We start from the raw sequence: 22,733 nt of genomic DNA on the forward strand, positions 1-22,733 counted from the left end.
TTTCGTCCATGTCTTCGACGATACAAAAATAGCTCTGACATGTAGACTCCCAATAATGCATATTAAACCGTTGGACAGATTTACACTTGTATCCACAGCTAGCTAAGTACATGAAGACAAAATGTAGCCCCCCCCCCCTTCCCAAACTTGTACTTATACCCTTTTTTTCAGCAACAATTTCTGCTGAATGGCACTTTTTCTCCGGATTCATAAAATAAACCCCCTGGAATGATAGTCAGTTTACAGGCCTGCAACTTCATCTTTGAGAGGGCAGATCCATTTTTAATTTTGTGAAGAGCACTTCCAAACTTCTGAAGGGGGCACTAAGGCCAAGACCAGGGCAGCGGAGGGCCATGGCCTCTGTGGCCTACGATATAATTCCAGGGCTTAATTTCATAGTGCTTCGGCACAAAATATTGCTTAATGATTTTCTGCTGAGCAGAAATGAGCAGGATACCAGTCAGAGTGTACATATAACATGGTAGTTTGGCTGGTAACCTTGTTCTGGTAAGCAAAATGTTATTGTGCTTGGCTACCTTTTGTGCTAAGCAACTCTAAGTAATGGGACCTTGGCCTGCAGTTACCCTTTTCTCCGCACTGAATATTCCAATGGCCGGTAACGCTCTTTTAAAGCAGAACTGTTTAAAAGAACCGTCTTTATTTTTGTATAACCCTAACAACATACAATGTATTCCACTGGTTTAGAGTTGTCATGGCAATACAAATTCGAGTCTCCAAATTTTGTCTCCAAATTCAGTCTCCGAATTCGGTTTGGCATCTGCGTGTCTTTGTCGTCTAGTCTTGAACTCCACAAGTATTTCAGTTTTCCTTGGAATAGACAATGAGATGGATCTTCTTCAAGAACACTTGTATGACAATTTCATTGGTAGGTTCTGTCTTTTTTTTTTAGTACAGGGCTTTTCAAACACATAGGTCATCCTTGTAAATGTTTTTCCTTATCTAGGTTCAAGTCTTTTCCAATCATGCTTTTCTTATCCAGGACGATTTCATCAGAAAGTTCTCTTCTTTATAGTACAGGACTTTTAAAACACGTAGGTCGTCCTGTAAAGGTTTTCTTCCTTATCAAGGTTTTTTTTTTCAAACCATGCTTTTGTTTGGCCATAGAAATCCTATCCAGGACAATTTCATCAGAAAGTGTTTTTGTTTTTTAGTACAGAACTTTTCAAACACGTAGGTCATCCATGTAGCAGTTTCTTCCTCCAATGTCTTTTCCAACCATGCTCTTGTTTGGCCAGAGAATTTCACCAAAAAGTTTTCTCTTTTTTTTTAGTACACGCCCTTTCAAACACGTACGTCATCCTAAACGTTTTCTCCGTATCAAAGTCTTTTCCAACCATGCTTCTGTTTGGCCATAGAAATACTATCCTTGTATTTGTTACAAAATATTGCACCGTGCCGCTTCCCCGTGCCTTCAAGACGGTGGTAGGGTCAGATTTTTGGGATGGTATGAGTGATCGGCTCCTTCTGACGACGTGGGTCGCTCTGCGCCGCTTTGTTGGTCTCGCACCGTTGTGTGGTTGGCCACGGTGTTGTTCTTCGCCCCGGGGATGTGACCTTCTTTGATGTACACCATCTTGGTGTTCATAACCTCGCAGTCAATCTGCATCATGGAGATGTGATCCTTTGGCGTGTTCAGCGAGGACTCTACAAAAAAAAAAAGAACAAAAAAAAAAAACGTGTCAGAGCATACTGATCGAAACATGGTGCTAAAACCTATGGTTCTTTTTTTAGATTGTAATTTCACCATACAAAGTTTCAATTTTTACCTAAAAGATGTGTTCCCAGCCAACTTCCTCAGTCCACACTCCCTTAAACCAGGGCCTTATTTCATAAAGCTGTGAAGCGTAAAATGGTGCTGAGCAAATTTCTTTCCTTAGCGAAAAATGGGTGGGGCACCAGTCACAAAAATGTAAGCTTGATGCTCTTTTGGCTGGTAACCAGTTTGGTTTAAGCAATATTTGTCTGTGATTAGAACTTTTCTGTGCTACAGGCTTTATGAACTTGGGTCCAGGGGCCAATTTTATAGAGCTACTTAATACTTTGTAGTAAAGAAATGAGCGCTTTGAAACGCTAAATAAAAACTGTGAATTATTATTATTATTAATGTATACGTGACCTTACCATTGACCCCTACAGAGGGCATGACTAATGACATCCTCGGCCTCTGGGTATTATTATGGGCTGTAGCGGGTAGCAACATGTGATCCTAGACACAAAATCAACAAAATTCAATCAAATAAGTGTGGAAGTGTCGTGGCCGGGCGGTTAAGAGCACTGAATTCAAACTCTGGTGTTTCTGATCAGCAGAGTGCGGGTTCGAATCCCCAGCCGTGACACTTGTGTCCTTCAGATGGGACATAAAGTCGTTGGTCCCATGTGTTGTGTAGCACATGTAAAAGAACCGAGTGCACTTATCAAAAAGGGAAGGGGTTTGCCCCGGTTTTCCTGGTCCGATCAGCAGCAAATTGCGCCACAGCACCTTGTAAAAGCATTACATGGTGCTATCAGAATTAGGTCTCATAATTCAAACGTAGTCCCACATCTGGCAGGAAATACTGTATGTTACAGCGCCAGGAGCGTCACTGAGTGACAGACATGTGCGCTATACAAGAAGCCACAATTAATTATTATTATTATTAAGTCCGCGACTGAAGACTGAAAGGAAGCTATATGTTTGGTAATCACCCTTTAAAATTAATGGCAATCAAAACTTACTTGGTTTAGAAAAAAAAAGAACAGCAGCTTTGGATAGTATAAAAGCATTATGAGAATCATTTCACTTTGAAGTAATGTGGCAATGTACAAAGATATCAGTTTTTATCCCCCCCCAAAAAAAAATAAAACATGAATCTGAGAAGTGTTGGCTGACAGTGACACTTCTCAGATTGTATATCCCAATCATGGACATAATCTCTCTGCATTTTTTGCTGATATCTCAAAAACGCGACAAAATTTCGAAATTAATGCATATTGCACCACAGCACCTTGTAAAACATGACTTGGTGCTATGTAAAAGGAGTAGGTCTCATAATTCAAACGTAGTCAAAACATACCATGAAGGACAATATTGAATGTTGAAGCGCCTTGAGCGTCACTGAGTGATGGATATGAGCACTATATAAGACGCCACTATTAATACTATTATATTATTGTATGTTTGGTTTGCGGTAACACCATGTGTGTATCTACTTGCCAGGTAGAGTTTGTTCTTAGGAGTAGATAATCGGAGCTTTAAAGCTTTAAAGCAAGACGGTTCTCTAAGAACAAACTCTACCTGGCAAGTAGATACACACATGGTGTTACCGCAAACCAAACATACATTGATACCTCACCATGCAATGCCTCAAACCCTATATTATATTATTATTACTACTATGCTGCCGGTATTATCGAGTGAGGATTTTGTGCAGAACAGATCCGGTGTGAAATAAGTTTTCTTACCCGTCTAAACGACACGACGTAGAACGTGTCGTCTCGCCTGTTCAATGCATCCAGGAGACTGTCGTAGGTCCGCTGGAACAAACTGTCGTAAACTTGTAGACTCCTCTCGTTTGGGTCGACCTGGAGGGTTGGCGGTGCCCTCTTGAAGGGGTTGCGTTTTGTCGGCTTCTTCCTTGGGGCTTTCTGAAAGAGAAGACGTTTTTTTACCATGGTCAGGCTTCCGACCTTCTTTGTCACATTCACTCTATACAACACTGATTGAATTTCATGGTACATAAAGGGGACCTGACCAATTTCAATCATCTTTTTGCCATTTCTGTTGCCTTTTCGTGTACCAGATAATCGTTAGTCAAGTTTTGCTTAATATTGCCCTTTGCATTGCCACATTTTTTGTTTGCCTTGTCTTGTTTTTGGTGTATTTTTTGTGTGTGTGGGGGGGGGGGGTGTTGAGCAGGTGAGGTGGGAAAGCCTCTTGACAAGTGTCTTAGCTTCGACGGGCGTCTCAAAGTGCTTCCAACATTACTACCTCTGGTCACTGGGTTATTTTAAAATTAAAATTATTTCCTTAAACCATCTCAGCTCCCTGGGGAGTATACAGGCTGTGCAACAAATATGTGCTCCTAAGCTAAATCAATCACAAGAACCATCTCTGCCCCCACAGGTACCCATTTAGTAATTATAGTGTCTTGCTCAGGGGAACAAGTGTCACGACCGGGACTCGAACCCACACTCTGCTGAACAGAAATAGAAGAGCTTGAGTTTGGTGCTCTTATCCGTTCAGGCCACGACACCCAAGGGCAATCCCTCAGGGCTGCATCTGTTTCAGTGGTGTGTCTGTGTTTTGTACTGTTGTTCATGTATGTCTTGATGCTGTAGTTTAAAGACAATGGACACTATTGGTAATTGTCAAAGACCAGTCTTCTCAGTTGGTGTATCTCAACATATGCATAAAATAACAAACCTGTGAAAATTTGAGCTCAATCAGTCGTCGAACTTGCGAGAAAATAATGAAAGAAAAAACACCCTTGTCACATGAAGTTGTGTGCGCTTGGATGGTTGATTTCGAGACCTCAAGTTCTAAATCTGAGGTCTCGAAATCAAATTCGTGAAAAATTACTTCTTTCTCGAAAACTATGGCACTTCAGAAAGAGCCGTTTTTCACAATGTTTTATACCATCAACCTCTCCCCATTACTCGTCACCAAGAAAGGTTTTATGCTAATAATTATTTTGAGTAATTACCAATAGTGTCCACTGCCTTTAAAATGGGATCCACAAACGAACAAATTGAGAAACTAAGTTGTTCCTCACCATTTTCTGTTTCTTGATTTGCTGCTCTTTGTTGTACTTCTTCTGCTCATCTTGATGGTTCTGCGCCCAGCCCATCAAAACATCCGCAAGTCTGAAAAAGAAAAAAAAAACATTCTCCACATCATAAACTATTTCAGACTTTCTTCTAAACGATGACTGGTCCTAATATTTAGCTCTATTATTTGGTTAATTCCTTAGGCTAAGCGCTGTGTCACCATCTTTTATCAGTACAAGCGCTCTGTCAACTTGTGATATGATATTGCAGGCTGGCTTAAAGGGTATATGTACTTTTTCCTAACAAAAAACACAATGTCCACAGATTTACATTAAACTTACACAGTTTGAAGATTATGATAGTAGAAAGCTTCCCTTAAAAATTTTACTTACTGAGGTGCTGTAGTTTTTGAGAAATGAGTAAAAGTAATAATTTTCGTCTCAGTTTTAGCATGTTAAACGTATTAACCAGTTATGCTATGGTTTTGTTATAATATCTTAACTGGTTAAGGGGATTTTACATGCTAAAATAATTTTGGTCTCATGAGACCAAACTTTATTTGTGACTTGTTTTACTCATTTCTCAAAAAAACTACACAACCTTAGTTAGTAATATTTGAAGGGAAGCTTTCCACTATCATTATCTTCAAACCCTGTAGGTTTAATGTAAATCTGTGGACATTTTGAAAAAGTACCCGAATCCTTTAAAGGGTTTTGATACCATTTGTCATGTTTGTAGTTAATTGTTTTGGCCATGACATGAATCCCTACTCACTGTGAATGAAGATGTATGTAATATAATTTACCTGAAGAAATTTCAGCTTCATAAGCCATCAAGTTTATTTGAACAAAAATGTGAAAATCACAATACAATGTTTTCAGGGAATCGTGTAAATCTGCTCATTTCTCACAAACTACAGTACCTCAGCAAGTAATATTTAAAGAGGGGATTTCTACTGTCATTTTGCTTGAGCCTTGTGAGTTTAATGTAAATCTGTGGATGTTTTGTGTTTTGTGTCGTCTAAAAAGTATCCAAACACTTAAAGGGTCCATACAGTTCTTTAAAATCTCTACTCACCTATGTGACTCTGTCATATTCAACTTCGGACAAGACGGTCCTCCCTTGGACAGCATGTACTCCGCCATGTCCCTAATGACCATCAACTCTTTCCGGGTCATCGGCGACTCTGGCACGCCCTCGTTGTTCGTGGTGTTAAATATCGCCCTATCTATCGCAATCTTCTCTGCCTGTTGTCGCAACAAGCCATCCGGTGATTGGTCGTCGTGAGACACCGAGGGCTCTGAATAACTAAGGAGGGCTCGGCCGTGGTGCTTCGCCGAGTAGTCGTCCTTTTGTGAGCTAAAAATACTGTGGAGAGAAAATTATGGGTAGTTGAGATTGTGTTGAAATATGCTCTCTGTGAATAGATATATTCGTTGTGTCAGAGTCGACTCAAATAACATCTTGCTTAAAGGCAGTAGACACTATTGGTAATTACTCAAAATAATTGTTAGCATAAAACTTAACTTGGTAACGAATAATGGGGAGAGGTTGATAGTATAAAACATTGTGAGAAACTGCTCCCTCAGAAGTAACGTAGTTTTTAAGAAAGAAGCAATTTTCCACGAATTTGATTTCGAGACCTCAGAATTAGATTTTGAGGTCTTGAAATCAAGCATTGTGTGACAAGGGTGTTTTTTCTTTCATTACTATCTAGCAACTTGACGACCAATTGAGCTCTGATTTTCACAGGTTTCTTATTTGATGCACATGTTGGGATACACCAAGTGAGAAGACTGGTCTTTGACAATTACCAATAGTGTCCATAGCTTTTTAAAAACGCCCAAACATACTTGAATAGAATTGAATCCAACAAACCTGAATGGGGCAAGATTGAAGCCCAAAAGTAGCACTAATGCAAAGAGGCAACTGGTGGTCTTCTTAGCGGACGGTAACATGGACTGAAGCTTCCGCAACCGATTGTTCTGGGGGAAAAAAAATACAATACATTTTTTTTTTTTTTTTTTAATACTCATACAGACCTGCCAACCAGTCAATTTTGTTGACAGTACGGTTTTTGAAATGTAAGGTTTTTGTTTCTCGATTTGATTTGGTTTTGAAAAAACGCTTGAAAAAGCAAAATGTACATCATATTGCATGCGGATGATATTGAATGGTCAGACAGTAGGAGGGTTGACTGTGTACTGTGTATATGTATTCACCACAATATATAATTTTGCAGGCTGGCACAGTTTATATATCATTCCAAACCACAGTGGTTGATAATGAATGGTAAGCAAGTAGGAGGGTTGACTGTGTACTGTGTAGATGCATTCACCATGTAATATCATACATGTTTTGCAGGCTGGCAAAGTTTATATCCAAACCACAGTGGATGATATTGAGTGGTCAGCAAGTAGGAGGGTTGACTGTGTTTTGTGTAGATGCCTTCACCACATGATCATATTTTGCAGGCTGGCAAAGTTTATCAATCATTCCAAAATCACAGTGGATAATAATTAAACGGTCAAACAGTGGGAGGGTTAACAAATGCCTACCTCTTTTTGCAGTTCTTCAACTCTTTTCCTCAATAAACAATTCTCTTCTCTAAGTCTTGTGTTCTCGCTATCTATATCGTCCATCTTTCCTTCAAGTCCCTGTAAATACTATAGGCAAAACAACAACAAATAAACGAAAATGTAAACAACCGACTTGAACTGAACAATCAAAACAGGAACATTTCAAAAACACCAAACTGACGCCTTAAAAAATTTAAAAAATACACTAAAGTTTTGTCACTGGTCAAAACAAAAATGGATCTGACAAAACAACGTATTGGTATCTGGCACTTATTTCAGGTGCAGGCCAGACAACTCAATTAAGCATTACTTAATACACTGCCACAAAACAGTAAAAAAACAAAAACACAGAGTGTACCTTTTAATAGTATTAATAATAACAAGTTCTTATATACATGTAGCGCATTTTACAATGAGTGGGACGTGAACCAACGACCTCCGGATTAACATGCCGGCTCTCTACCAACTAAACTATCTAGCCCTACGATGGCGGTCTCCCTATTATTTATAAATTTGATACAGTCTCTTTCATAAGGTTGTGCTTTATTGTTTGAAACTAAAAAGAAACACTTTCTACTTACTTCTTTTTTCTTCTTTCGTGACAGACAGGCCGACTCTCTGTTCTTGATCATGCGCTGTTGCCTCTTCCACGCTCGCATCTGAACAACAATCAAAAGGTAACGCCTTATTTTTACAAATTGCGACAAATAAATTGTCATCATCAAGCTTTGCAGGATAACCAAACTGCAGCTGAATACCAGTAACAAGCAATATGCAACATCCATTTTCTTTTTGGGTAATCCTGTTTTTTATTAGGAAAAAATGTCATGCGAAGCAAATTTTTGTGGTTAGCAGCTCTATGAAATTGGGCCTTGGTCATTGTCTTTGGCGCCCTTGAAATGCTCCAGTAGGAATTTATCATTTCCTTTTAGGGTGTCCTTCACCATGGAGAAAATGCCTTGGTGCTCTTTGCCCTTTCAAAAAAGCAACATTCATGTAAAGGCCTGTGCTGAAAAACAAAAGATATTTCTTACGTCAACGTCGGACGGCATCCCTTGCTGATGTGGATCATCAGGCGTCACTGCTATTGTTGTCTTGGTTGCTATGGGAACACTGGCTACGGACTGACTGGGGGACATTTTGGCTTGTTTGGTCGGCGGTGGTCCACACTTTATAATGCCCTGGGCGGTTAGCTGGGCGACGTCGGCTTGAGTTAGTACAAGAGGTTGCCGAACTGGGGGGGGGGGGGGGGGGGGGGGGGGGAAACACATTCAAAATCAATTTTAAAATTTTCTTCATTTTTAAAAGAGAAGCTCTCACAGGATTATATAACAGGTCATGTCAATTCAACTTAACACCACATTTGTTTTCATCCCTTCCTCAGATTCAAATTGTTCACGTCAAAAATTACCTCTTTCTCTAAAACTACAATACTTCATCAGATGTCTTTTCTAACAATGTTTGACAATATCAAAAGCTCTCCAGTGCTCTTGACTTGGTAGTTTTTTTTGTGGTCATTCATTTTTTGAGTCATTACCAAAGATGTACCCTGCCTTATCGCAAAACGTTTGGACCTAGAATTTGGTTGCTCAGGGAACTTGGTAGCAAGACTGAGGTTGCCCCTCCCGATCTCACCATTTGTAGAAGGTTTCTGGACGTGTCCCGTAGCGGGCTTGGGGGCGATTGGCATCCCCTTGGGCTTCAGAGTCTTCTTGGGCCCAATGGAAATACCTGTCGGCACCACGGTAGTAGAGCAATTATCCGTCCCGTTGGTCAGAATGAAATTTGAGACGTCTGCGCTGTCCCGTGGAGGCGTCAATGGAGGAGACTCTAGTTTGACTTGGAGGTAGGGGTTTGGACAATTCTGATGTAGGGAAAAAAAACATTTCTTGTTATATTTGAGCTTTAAAGACACTAGTCACTATTGGTTAGTGTATAAGACCAGTCTTCTCACTTGGTGTATCTCAACATATGCAAAAAATAATAAATCTGTGAAAATTTGAGCTCAATTGGTCGTCGAAGTTGCGAGATAATAATGAACAAACAAAAAACACCCTTGTTGCAAAAACTTGTGTGGTTTGAGATGACTTATAAAAGGCTTGAGTGAGAAATTACCTCTTTCTCAAAAACTACATTACTTTAAAGGGAGCCGTTTCTCACAAAGTTTTATACTATCAACAGCTCTCCATTGCTCTTTTTCAAGTAAGTTTTTATGATAACAAGTATTTTGAGTAATTATCAGATGATCAGATGTGATCAATGCCTTTAAGGTTGGTTTTATAATTCATGTCATATTGCGAGAGAAAGAGAGGGGGAGGGTTCATACTTTGACTGCTGGGAATGTATCTCCTGAAGCGTCTGATGATGACGATGAGGGTGGGGGTGACAGTGGCTCCGATTTGATGATCAGACCTGGGGGGGGGAAGGGGGGTTAGGGAGAGAGAGAAAGAGATCGTTTTTTAATATTGAACTTACTTTTACATTACTGATATTAATGAGTTTGATGCAAGGTAGATTTGAATAATGGCCAGTGGTAAAGAGCACGGAATTCAAGTTCTGGTGGTTAAGGCATCAGAGTGTTGGTTCAAATCCCAGTCATGAAACTGAACTTACTTTACATTACTGATATTAATGAGTTTGATGCAAGGTATAATTTGAAAAGTGTATGGTACATTGTAGGGTGTCATGCTCTAGTGGAAGTGTCGTGGCCGAGCGGTTAAGAGCACCGAATTCAAACTCTGGTGTTTCTGATCAGCAGAGTGTGGGTTCGAATCCCCGGCCGTGACACCTGTGTCCTTAAGCAAGACACATTACCATTGCTTCGTCCTTCGGATGGGACGTAAAGCCGTTGGTCCCATGTGTTGTTTAAACGCATGTAAAAGAACCCAGTGCACTTGTCGAAAAGAGAAGGGGTTCGCCCCGGTGTTCCTGGCTAGATTGGCAGCATATTGCGCCACAGCACCTTGTAAACCATTACATTGTGCTTAAGGATTAGGTCTTATATTATCTCAAAAATCGCCCCCACTCCTTGCAGTAATAATACCTGGCGCTTTGTATCCTTTGGCAAAAGGCGCGTTATAAATACGGTTATTATTATTATTATTATTATTAGTGGTTAAGAGCATCTAATATAAAGTTTTGGTGGTTAAGTCATCGGAGAGTGGGTTCGAATCCCAGTCATGACACTTGTGTCCTTGAGCAAGATGCTTTACTAATAAATGCACAGTTGCCACGGTCGAAGGTCACCAAGAATGTTGTGTTTTTTTTTCACTTGGTGAAATGGACATGTATACGTGCACAAAATCCCTGAACAAAAATTGTTTTTTAAAATACCAAAACAAGCTAAACAAATTGCCTAGATCATGTAGATTTGGACACCAATGGTGAACATGTAATTGGGTAAGTGTTGCCACGGTCAAAGGTCACCAAGACTCTAAGATTTTTGTTGCCACTTGATGACATGGGCATGTGTATAAAAATACAATTGTCAAAATCCCTGATAATTAAACTAATAGACATGGTGCATTGACGTCATCCGGCCGCCATCTTTGAGGTCAAACGGTGACGAAACATTCGAAACGCACATAGATTGGCCAATGAACAACCTCCTTTTGACCTCAATGCGGGGGCGCCGTACTGAAATGACGTCATGTGCATAAGGTCTATACATATTTGAGAAGCTTAAATTACCCCCTATAGTGCATGGGTTCTGGTCTTGGTCCTCCTCCATCCATTGGTTCTGGACGTCAGGATTGAGAAAGTCCGTCAGGCTGGTGTTATCCAGCATGGTGTGGTCAGTCGGGTTGTGGTCCATCGACTCCGCCTGTTATTCAAAAACAAAGAAAAAAAAACAACTTTACAATCCTTTGTAAGCCTAGTAAAGGTGAAGTACGTGTACACCACGTGCACAAGGAAAAATTCCCTGCTTCCCCGTGAAACACACTCGACTTCAGCACGAAATTCCCTGCTTGCAAAAGCAACGATTATTTGCTATGGTGAGCAGAGCCATGATGACCTTGTAAAGATGCATTTGATGTTGACTGTTTTACGTAAAAGAACCCAATACACTTATCATTTTAGAGAAAGGGTTTGCCACAGTACTTTTAGCATGGTTGGCTGCAGATTGCGCTACACCATCATTCCCCCTGTAAACCATTACAAGGTGATGTAAAAAAGGTCACAGATATTAATAAATATAAAAAATTAGCTTTGCATACATGTACCTGCCAGTAAAAAAAATGTGTCCTTTGAAACGCTTGTTGGATACGATACAACACCATCATGTTGCTGTTTATTGTGGATTCGCACATAGCTCAAAAGTCAAAAGTATTGGCAAGGAGCTAGCCAGATCAAAACAATTTTCCGCAGGGGTTTGAAATGCATTTAGCGAGCAGACCACTATTAAAAAAAACCGCACATTTAACACAAAAATACCCCAAAGAAAATAAAAACTAATTTTCCAATTGAGCACACACTCTTTATAAAAGAGAATCAGAATCTGGCAAGCTGCCAATCGCCACGTACCTGGTAGCAGGCGAAATCTCGCACCAGTTCTTCGGCGTCCGCAAAGCCATTGTTGAGATGGTTGTCATAGGAACGGGTGAAGTCATCACCTTGAGTTTTAATACAGATAATGAGAAATTGATAAACACCCATCGAAAAGCATTTTATGATGGAAAATATCATCACACAACCAGCACAATCTAGTCCTTGACCAATTCTTTAAGGATTGGGGTACATTTTGTAACACAAAACACAATGTCCACAGATTTACATTTAAAAACTAACACAGTTTGAAGATAATGATAGAAGAAGGATTCTCTTAAAATATTACTTTCTGAGGTGACTGTAGTTTTTGAGAAATGAGTAAAACAATGTCACAAAAATACGTTTGAAAAAAAAACTGCTAAAATAATTTTGTAATTTTAAATGTTTGCCAGACTTCCAATGGAAGTGCCCTTTGCAAAATGAAAATGGCCTTTCCCCCTCTCAAACAAAAAATGAAACTCCTGCCCGGCAGCTGGTCTAACTGCAAAGTAGCCTTCTCAAACAGCTTATCATAAAATATACTTTAAAAATTGCTTTACTTTAGTTGTTAATATTTTAACCCATTAATTTATCCCCCAAAAATATAACAAATAAAAATATGATAATAAAATAAATAGGCCTATGCCAATCATTCTGTGGTTTTATGGTCACAGCACAGTAGGAAAGAAAAAGAATTGTTTATTTAGGTACTGTCAACTGATACAAAATTTAATAAACCCTCTTTACCAGGTGCAGCTGTAGTTTTTGGGTTTTTTTTTCAATTAAAAAAGAGAGAGAGAGAAAAACACATAATACAAATATATGTCACTCATAAATTATGTTGCAAAGTTTATTTGCAATGTTTTTCCCTTTCATATACATGTATATAGCACTACTTAACACATAAATTTTATGCACACACATTTAAATCCATTCTACTACCGGCCGTTTGTAATGCCATTAAAATTATTCATGCATAATTGTCCCTCGGTCCTCGAGAAAAAAAATATCAGGCAAAAAAAAAAAAAATTCAAACATTCATCGTCATTAACGGCAAAGCGAACCTCTGATTATATTTCTACTAATTGCATCGTACCAACAAATACAACTATACGAACAATTTATCAAATTGAAAAAATAAAAATTAGGAAAACACCACAAATATTTTTTAAAATATTAAATAAAACTAGAAAAAAAAACACCCACAAAGTCTTCAAAACATAACTTACATTTCCTGTAACTAAACTAACAAACACACACTTCAAGATAAAAAACCTAAAAGCCAAGTGCTACGTGTATTTAAAATAAAGGGGATTCTTTTTATAACACCCGGCTCTGTCGACGAACTACAGTTCCTTTGTTTGTGTTTTGCTCTATTGTTGAAACCTGTTCGTATTAGATAACAAAATATATATGAAAAACCCCCAAACAACAAACAAATCGTTAAAATATAACTAAACAGAAAACACTTCTAGATCAAAAACCTACAAGCCAAGTTCTATTTAAAATAAAGGAGGTTCTATTTTTAACACAAGGCTCTGTCGAATAACTACAGTTCCTTTGTTTGTGTTTTGCTCTCAATTGTTAAGACCTGTTGCAGGCATAGCTGCGTAGTCAAAGGCCAACAGTCATCGCACGGACCATCGTGATAATGGCACCACGGCCTTGGAACCCATAATGGCAAATTATGATAATTTTTAATAAACAGCACTGCCTGTCAATCTAGTTGTAAATATTTCCACCTTGGCTAATAAAGGAGACTCTATTAACATACGTCAACCCAGAAAATATGGAATAATTTAAGATAATTTGTGAGGGTTCGTGTTAATTTGTTTGCATACAAAAATGTATACTTCATTTTCGTGTACAGGTTGTAGTCGTAAAATAATAATTATTCATAAAAAACATTCAAAGTTGGCAGCCAGAGATTGAATTGCGTTTATACTTTAAAATACATACAGAGCATAAGTAAATATATATATTATTTTGATATATTACAGAAAAACATAAAGAAACATAAAAATAATTTCACTGTTTGTGTTATTAAAATTGTTTGAAAAATTAACCAGGCAGTAACTCATCACCGAACTCTTGCCAATCCCTCCCCCAACCCCACAGAAAATAGTTTTTGATTAAAATAAAATAAAAACATAAAAAAATAATACAAATTAAAGGGAAGGTACACGTTTGGTAATTACTCAAAACAAATATTAGCTTAAAAACTGACTCGGTAACGAGCATTGGAGATTGGAGAGCTGTTGATAGTATAAAACATTGTGAGAAACGACTCCCTCTAAAGTAGCATAGAGGTAATTTCTCACTTAAATAATAAAATACTTCTAGCTAGAAGTCTTTTTTTCTTGTCTGAAAGCACACAAGTTCGTCCAACAAGGGTGTTTTTTTTTTCCATCATTTTCTCCCAACTCCCATGACCAATTGAGCTCAAATTTTCACAGGTTTGTTATTTTATGCATATTATGGATTATTATTTCCTGCGTTGCGTAGACATAATCGCTGCCGGACTTTGAGTGAAAATGGATATGGGGTGACAAAAAAGTCGCTAATATTCAGGAAGTAAGGTTGGCGCAGTAGTGTCTTGCCTCACGTTCCACCTCTGGGGACCCTGGTTAGAATCCTACCGGGGGCACTATTGGGTTTTCCAGTCCCTACTTGACTTCGTGGGTTCCCCTAGAACAATTCTCTAGGGTTTTCTTCCCACTTCTAAAACTGAAATTTCTTCATTGTCTTCTCACCATGTCTAGATGCTGAAAAGGCTTTGACAAGAATTATCATAATATTAGTTACTAATGCTTAAAGACAGTGGACAGTGTTAGTAATTGTCAAAGACCAGTCTTCTCACTTGGTATATCTCAACATATGCATACAATAACAAACCTGTGTAAATTTGAGCTCAATCGGTTGTCGAAGTTGTGAGATATAAAATGAAAGAAAAAAAACACCCTGGTCACACAAAGTTGTCTGCTTTCAAGTGCTTGATTTCGAGACCTCAAATTCTAAACTTGAGGTCTCGAAATCAAATTCGTGGAAAATAAGCTTGGGCGATATCACGATATTATCGAATATCGCGATATTAATTTGGAAACGATTTCGATATCAAATTGATTTGGTTTTATAACCAAATATCGATATATCACGATACATCGCGATATCGATTAAAAATCCCAATATCACAATGTATTTCCAAGCTGAGACATCTTGCACCCCATAGGTTTGGAGTAAAACCAGAAGAATAGGTCATTAGAACACCTCTCTTATGCTATGACTGTCTCTTCTACAACTTTCACTTGGCATTTGAAGACTGATGATGTCAAATTTAATTAATCGCGATTATATCGAATATCGCGATATATTTTCGGCGATATATCGTGAATAATTAAATCGATATCGCCCAAGCTTAGTGGAAAATTACTTCTTTCTCAAAAACTAGATTAGATTTTGAGGTCACAAGGGTGATTTTTCTTTCATAATTTTCTCTCAACTTCGGCCACCAATTGAGCTAAAATTTTCACAGGTTTATTGATTTATGCATTAGTTGAGATACACCAAGTGACAAGACTTGGTACATTGGGTCGTATGAATAAAAAGTAGTATTTACTGACAAGTACGAGCAAAAAGTAAAAGCATAAACTTCCAAGTAGAAGCATTCAGTAAAAGCATCTTCTGAATTCCGTATGAATAAACCTGTTCTTTTACTACAAAGTGTTCACTTAATGCTTTGGAGTAAATACTTCTGATATACCATGGCTGAATGGCTCTTAACAAAAGGTTTCCTTTGTATTACAACTCCCATTCACGTCTACGTACGCACTCACAAACACATCCAAAGCAGCATTTGATTTAATAGAAACATAGAAATCTTCAAGTCAGCCATGAGGTTTTTATTCTGACAGCATTTTGATGAAGATGACTCATCTGGACACACTAAATAAAAACGTTTTTGTTATGCTTTTGAAACTTGGAGTGCATGACAGCGCTGTATAGAGAAGATGAGAGCTGGATATGAGCATAGCTATTTAAATTAAACTTAAAAGTTTTAATATAACACGAACAACATTCTATTGAAATGCATTTAATTGTTTAAACAATTACTTCTTCTGATTTTATGAACAATAAGCCTTAATGATCGAGGCATTCATTTCTGAGTTGAAAAAATTCTTTATATCTTTTTAAAAAGCTTACTGTAATGATACAAAACGTTTTTTTTTACAAACGGTTTTATTTTATCCTCAGCATATTTAAACAAGTTTGATTAAAAGCAGTTTGAGTTTGTGTGTATTGTTTCTGTTGTGAAACACTGTGTATGTGTCTATTTAATATTTCAGTAAAGTCTTTCCTTTGGACTAAAACATTTATCCTGTGAGGAACATTCATAAACACTGTAATTTCTTCAGATAAGCCTTTTACTTCTGTGTCCAAGGTAGCTCTGGAGCTACCTTGAAAAATCACTAGTATTTACTTGCATTTTGAAGTATCATTCTCCGTTTAATTCATATGGAAGTAAGTAAGTGCTAAAATTAAAAGAATTTACTTTTTGGTAAAAGTAGATACTTTTAGCATTTTAGTAAATACTTTTAAGTAACAGTTTTTAAGTAAAAGTAAGTACTACTTTTTATTCATACGACCCAATGTACTTGGTACTTGAATCCCTTTACAGCCCCATTTGGGCTAAACTGGGATGGTGGGAAAGTGACGTCAACAACTAGGTGGATAAGGTGCCAAAAGAAAAAGATTAAAGGTGCACTTTTTACAGGTGCAGGAAAAGAAGGAAAGAATTTAAAGGACAGTATTGCCATGCAGAGGCTGCATTGCTCTGATGGCATGACTGATGTTTGGAAGACCTGTATGGATGGAGTTATGTGTAGGACAGCAGATGGTGGGAGCCTTTTCCAAACTGACATAGCTGCTCGCCTCGTTTCTTGTCTGCCTCGTTCTCACCATATTACACCTGTACTAATGCAATTGCATTGGCTCCCAGTTAAGTTTCGAACAGTTTACAACAAGGCTCAAACATGTCAATCTCCTGCTTATTTATCTGAACTTGTTCATCATTATTCCCCTACTCAGACTTTACGATCATCTCAACAGTCATTGCTTTCTGCTACTATGTACTAGAGCTTCTTCCATTTTTTATGACCACATTTTTTATGGCCACTTTTTCTTACGCCGCACCGTTTCTTTGGAATAGTCTTCCTGTGCATATTCACCAAGCTAATACTTTACAATGTTTTAAGTCCTTGTTGAAAACTCATTTGTTTAAAGCTTCTTTTTTGTAATTTGCCTATTTGTATCTTTCTCTAATTGTTTATTTTATTGTTTCTTTAATGCGCTTAGAGGCTTTTGCATTAGGCGCTTTACAAATGTCTTATTATTATTATTATTATTATTATTATTGGAAAGAAGGCGTATTTGTGAACATTAATGGTTGGAATAATTAAGGGAAAAGTTTCCGTATGGCGCCACCACTTTTTCATTGATATGAAATAATATAGTATCTAATTTACCTCAATGAGATATCCTTTTTTGTAAAAATTAGTGAAAAAGTGGTGGCGCCGTACGGAATGTTATCCTAATTAAGGAGGTGTATTTGAGTGGGTGATCGACTAATTGTGAGATATGAGTAGCATGTTGAAAGCACTGTGGGAATTGACTAGGTTGTAGTGAATTTTGTAGTACAGCGTGCATTGTTGGATTAGGCGGCGAGTGTGAAGTAGATCCCAGTTTAATTGTTCTACAATACAAGCGGTGTAACATATGTAGTTGTACGATAGTCAGAGAAGACGAATCTGGCTGCTCTCTTTTGAATCTGTTCAAGATGGTTTATGTCGGTAACAGTGTTGGGATTCCAAACTTCACTTGCATACTCGATTTGTGGACGAACTAGTGCTGTGTCTTTGACAAATACCAACAATAGTGTCCAGTGTCTTTAAATAAAATAATATTTTTTTAATATTATTATTAAAAATGTAAAAAATTTTAAATAATCCATCCAACTGATCCAAATTTCAACCAAAATATACTTTCCCTTTAAAATAGTAACGAGCAGGCATTTGTTTACCCCCTTTATGTTCCATTGTTCTAACAAGCCAACCGCTTTAAAATTAAGTAATGTTTACAAAACGGTCGAGTTGACTTTACTTTGTTGTTAGGAAATACAACAAGCTGCAAGGGACATTCAATCAAGATAAAATTATTTTACCAACAACAAATTAAGCCAACTATTACTAAATCTAACTCACCAAAGTCTTCCGATGAGAGCAAGTTATCTGCTAAAAACCGCGTATCAGATGATGAGATAAAATCCAGGGCCATTTTCCACTCAGAAAGTGTTACAAACTTGCCCTACATAAACGAGAAACTCCCACTTCTGTTAGAGAAACGTGCGAGAATGGTTGCGTGGATTTTTACTATAAAAAATAGTCTGTGCCCCGAACATGAAACACAACGAAAGAGTAGGCGGCGGCGACCAAGCAATTTTTATATGGCATATTTTGTACTTCCCCATTCATGGATCTTCCATTTATTTGTATGGGGGGAACCAAGCTGTGTAATGGACATTAAAATAAAAACAAGTTTTTTAAATTACTATGTCTCATTTTTGGGGCTAAAGATGTTATTAATATTTTGTTACATAAAAATTTACGAGAATTGTTTGTGTAGAAAAATGCTGTACAATTTCAAGCAGGAGTCAAATTACAGGATAGAAGGGAGTAGTTTAGTCACAGACTAGACACAGTTAAGAATAGTCTATTCCTGAAAAACGGTTTTGACGATATCTGAACACAACTGTAAAAACAAAGAAAATCACCCCACAACAAATGGTAAAAAATGATTTAATAAAAAAAATGATTATTTTTTATTATTTATATAATTATTTTAAATTATTTTAAATGTGTATAGACTCATCACTCACTTTTAAAGGGAGAACTATTTCACAAAATGAGAGAAAGAGGATGTAGTTTTAAACATGGCGGCGCCCATGAACATCGTCAGTTCGGTCGCTCTTGAAGCACCAGAAAGTTTACAGTCTTTTGGCCATCTATGATCTATGTAACCAAAATATCAGGTAAAATAGCTTTCAAATGTTTTCTTTGTACTTCTCGCAGAGAATTTCGTCTCTGAATTGCCGGTATGTTGGACGGAGAAACGGTATTTGGCGGGCCCGGCGCTGTCGACACTCGGCAGGCTCGGCGGAAGGCGATGGGACGGGAGAAGATGGTGCAACCGGGGCGGCAGCAAATCCTGGTAGTGACAGCACAACTGTGGAGACGGACGATAGAAAGAAAAACAACACAAGTAACAAATCAGACAGAATGCAATCAAAACTTGAGAAGTTACGCAGACAGCAAAAACAACAGGAACTTCTTCGTATGTCAAAAGTTATGAAGGTGGGTGGATGTTTTTGTTTTCAATTGATTATGGAATAAATTTAAAAAAACTAGCCATCCACTAGTTGCGATAATCGTAACCCTCCATCCTCCCGACGGTCGGAGACCGGAGGGTTACGACACAAGACTGATATTATCGGTGTAACTAGCAGTTTTGACCAGTTTTTGCCAGACTCGTGATCAGATTCGTCCTTTTTTTCCACTTTCCAAAATCATGACAGACATTCTAAACACATGGAGTTGATCTTTATTGTATGACAACGTCATCTGGAACCCTTAAAACTACATCATGAAAATATTTGGCAGAAAAAACGACAAAAACTTACCAAAAGACTGACCGAATATATCCATAATCCATAGCGGGACCAACTATAGAACTAGTGATTTTGATGTCGCACTTGCTTGGCAACAACCAATCAGCGTGACCCAACCATCGATGTCGTATGCGTATCGGCCATTCCAGCTTGCAAACTCACCGCACTGTGTGTGTAAGCACCGATCCCCCGCACCGAGTGCGCAGCATGCAGGCATGTACATGTACATGTATTGTGTACACTTGCACACACACGCACACAACGTCAGGGTGTGTTTGGCCATGTGGGGGTATGGAGCAGCACACGGTACTTACTTACGAGCTGTATAGTTTGTGCACGCACGATGTTCACACAGTACATGTACATGTACATGTACATGCCTGCATGCTGCGCACTCGGTGCGGGGGATCAGTGCTTACACACACAGGCGGTGAGTTTGCAAGCTGGAATGGCCGATACGCATACGACATCGATGGTTGGGTCACGCTGATTGGTTGTTGCCAAGCAAGTGCGACGTTCAAAGTCACTAGTTGGTCCCGCTATGGATTATGGATATATTCGGTCAGTCTTTTGGTAAGTTTTTGTCGTTTTTTCTGCCAAATATTTTCATGATGTTGTTTTAAGGGTTCCAGATGACGTTGTCATACAATAAAGATCAACTCCATGTGTTTAGAATGTCTGTCATGATTTTGGAAAGTGGAAAAAAAGGACGAATCTGATCACGAGTCTGGCAAAAACTGGTCAAAACTGCTAGTTACACCGATAATATCAGTCTTGTGTCGTAACCCTCCGGTCTCCGACCGTCGGGAGGATGGAGGGTTACGATTATCGCAACTAGCCATCCACATAATATTAAGGTTTCAGGACACTTCGTACCTTTGCCACTTCGTACCGTGGACACTTTGTACCTTTTTTAGGTACAAAGTGACTTCGTACCTTCTCACGAGTCACTTCGTACCTTCTCACAAGACACTTCCTACCTTCGTACTAATTCGGGATTTCTGCATCGTTTATGATTATTTTATGCTTTCTGATCGGATGATTATGAAATAAAATCAAATCAAACCAACTGGTACTATTTTGTTGGGGAAGGAGCCATTTTGGCGATTGCGTGATTGTTTGACTTTAAAATATTTGTAAAAAATATTGGCGGATGATGTTGTCCTTGGCAGTAATTAATTTATACAAAATATTAATTTCACACATTCACATTCAAACAAAAATTATAATTCATTATGTATTATTTATTTTTATCTCAACGAACATTAAGTTATTGAGGATTACACATTTTAGTGAAGGTACGAAGTGACTCAGCTAATGGTCACTTCGTACCCCGCCCACGGTACAAAGTGACCAATTTGGTTACAGTATGAAGTGTCCCGAAGGTACTAAGTGTCCAGGGTACGAAGTGGCATAGGTACGAAGTGTCCGACATCCAATACTAATAGTTAAGACAAACACTAGCTTAGCTAGTGACTAGGTCATGTGTTCAGTGGGTCGGTTGTATTTTAATAATGTGGTGACCCTTCCCTGATCTGAATTAAGCATTGTGCCCAGAACTTTTGCGAGTTATAAAAATAACAAAATAATAAAAAACAGGCGAACACTCAAGTGGGATTTGAACCGAGCAGATGTGTATGTTATACCACCACACCACAGAGCTAACGTGTCTTTGTTTATTGACAAATTTTTCACATTTTAGTGTTGCGACTTGCGTGGAATATAATATTTATACTAATATTTATAATAATAAATTAATAGTATTTGTAATAACAAACCCTAATGCCTCGTGGAGATTCTGATCAATGAACAGCCTGATCAATGGAGCGGTACAGCCAGCCACAAGGTTCTTTGCATTTATACACAGTAATGCGGTTCAATGACAACATAGGAAGCTTTTATTATCCGAATTCGACCAGTAATTTAGATCAAATGGTTTTTATCTGTGTGCAAAAGTTTGAGCTGGCACACAGACCTACAATCTGATGTAAATTTTTTTAAAGAAATGTTGTAAAGGTCAAATGGGGTCACACTCAGTGTAGCTTTTGTTGAGTGTTCAAAGCCCTTGACAATGGTATAGATTGTAACCAACCATTGTGGGTATCATGGTTAGGCCTTTTTCGAAACCTTAGCTTCAGCTTTGGATTCGGCTTCAAGCTCCATCCTCACGTCTGAAGCCCTGAGCGTGTACGCAAAACATGTGCAATTGTCAAAACAACCGTTAGCCTGAGCCGAATCCAAAGGCGAAGCCAAGCCGGGTTTCGAAAAGTGGCCTTAGATTTTTTCAAATATTTTTATTTGATTTTCTGTATATTTTGATATCTGGTGATGACATTATGACGTACCTATTTAAAGGTTTTAATTCTCTAATGACTATTTAACTATATGTAAAGTTTCAAGTTTATATGAGCTTGGTAAGCACACTTTTTTTTAGCGGACAATCGATGGGTAGAAGGGTTAAGAGAAAAAACAAACAAAAAACAAGAGATGTTCCGGGCGGAATTGGCCAAACACCTAATCAGCTAAAATAAAATAAGAGGAATTTTGAATCATTTTCCAGAATATTTGTTTTAAAGGGACACGTTGGCTTCGGGTTGCGCTTTATTGGGCGTTTTTGGGCTATGACAAGCGTTTGATGTAAAATGATTACGGTTGGAAAGATGTTAAAAAAGTAGAATATAATGATCTACACAAACATGCCTTAGAAATGCTTCGCTTTTGCTAACTTTCTCGAAACAAAACGCTCCGCCATTTATGGGGGTCAAGATTTTGACTCCCATAAATGGCCGCCAAATTCACTAGTCTTATTTCCAGTCGCAGCCTTTGAACTATACGACTGAGCAATTATTAACCATTTTACGAACCCCATTTGTATCTATCTCTTCCTCCATGGTTACCAACAACAAAAAACAGTTAATGAACAAAAATAAAAGGGCCTACGTTGAATTAACTTTTTATAAATCTAGCTAAGCAGCAAGTTCAGCCCACGTCCCGGGGCCGAGCGGCTGCCGTCCAGCGGGCCATCATCCCCCGCGGCCAGACCTCCCCAGACGCACTGAACTCCCCGTTCTTGCTCGTACGATGTAGGATTTTAGCGGGGCCAGTCTAATAATGCGAATACTTTGTACACGAAAGAATGT

General features: G+C 38.3%; 2 protein-coding genes across 4 annotated transcripts in view; one reads left to right on the forward strand and one right to left on the reverse strand.

Moving 5' to 3' along the window:
• Positions 1–480: 480 nt before the first annotated feature.
• On the reverse strand, positions 481–18,414 carry LOC117302974 (cyclic AMP-dependent transcription factor ATF-6 beta-like). The gene is made up of 14 exons (XM_033786982.1): positions 18,131–18,414; positions 11,871–11,959; positions 11,037–11,169; positions 9,673–9,758; positions 8,982–9,210; positions 8,381–8,580; positions 7,928–8,005; positions 7,326–7,433; positions 6,646–6,752; positions 5,845–6,135; positions 4,773–4,863; positions 3,463–3,645; positions 2,143–2,227; positions 481–1,665 (listed from the first exon to the last, which is right to left on the reverse strand). Exons 1-14 carry the CDS (start codon positions 18,201–18,203, stop codon positions 1,433–1,435), a joined length of 1,986 nt encoding a protein of 661 aa, XP_033642873.1. The 5' UTR covers positions 18,204–18,414; the 3' UTR covers positions 481–1,432.
• Positions 7,958–22,733, forward strand: part of LOC117302973 (valine--tRNA ligase-like) — a 41,350-nt gene continuing 26,574 nt past the window's right edge. Inside the window, exons 1-2 of one of the 3 annotated variants that reach the window (XM_033786981.1) lie at positions 7,958–8,023; positions 18,998–19,279. In XM_033786981.1, coding sequence (XP_033642872.1) covers positions 19,205–19,279 — 75 coding nt within the window. In that variant the 5' untranslated portion in view covers positions 7,958–8,023; positions 18,998–19,204. Of the gene's footprint in view, positions 8,024–18,847; positions 19,280–22,733 lie in introns of those variants that run through there. The other 2 variants (XM_033786979.1, XM_033786980.1) reach the window with 2 other exon arrangements.

The sequence above is a fragment of the Asterias rubens genome, chromosome 19 (assembly GCF_902459465.1).
Source record: "Asterias rubens chromosome 19, eAstRub1.3, whole genome shotgun sequence".
Taxonomy (NCBI): domain Eukaryota; kingdom Metazoa; phylum Echinodermata; class Asteroidea; order Forcipulatida; family Asteriidae; genus Asterias; species Asterias rubens.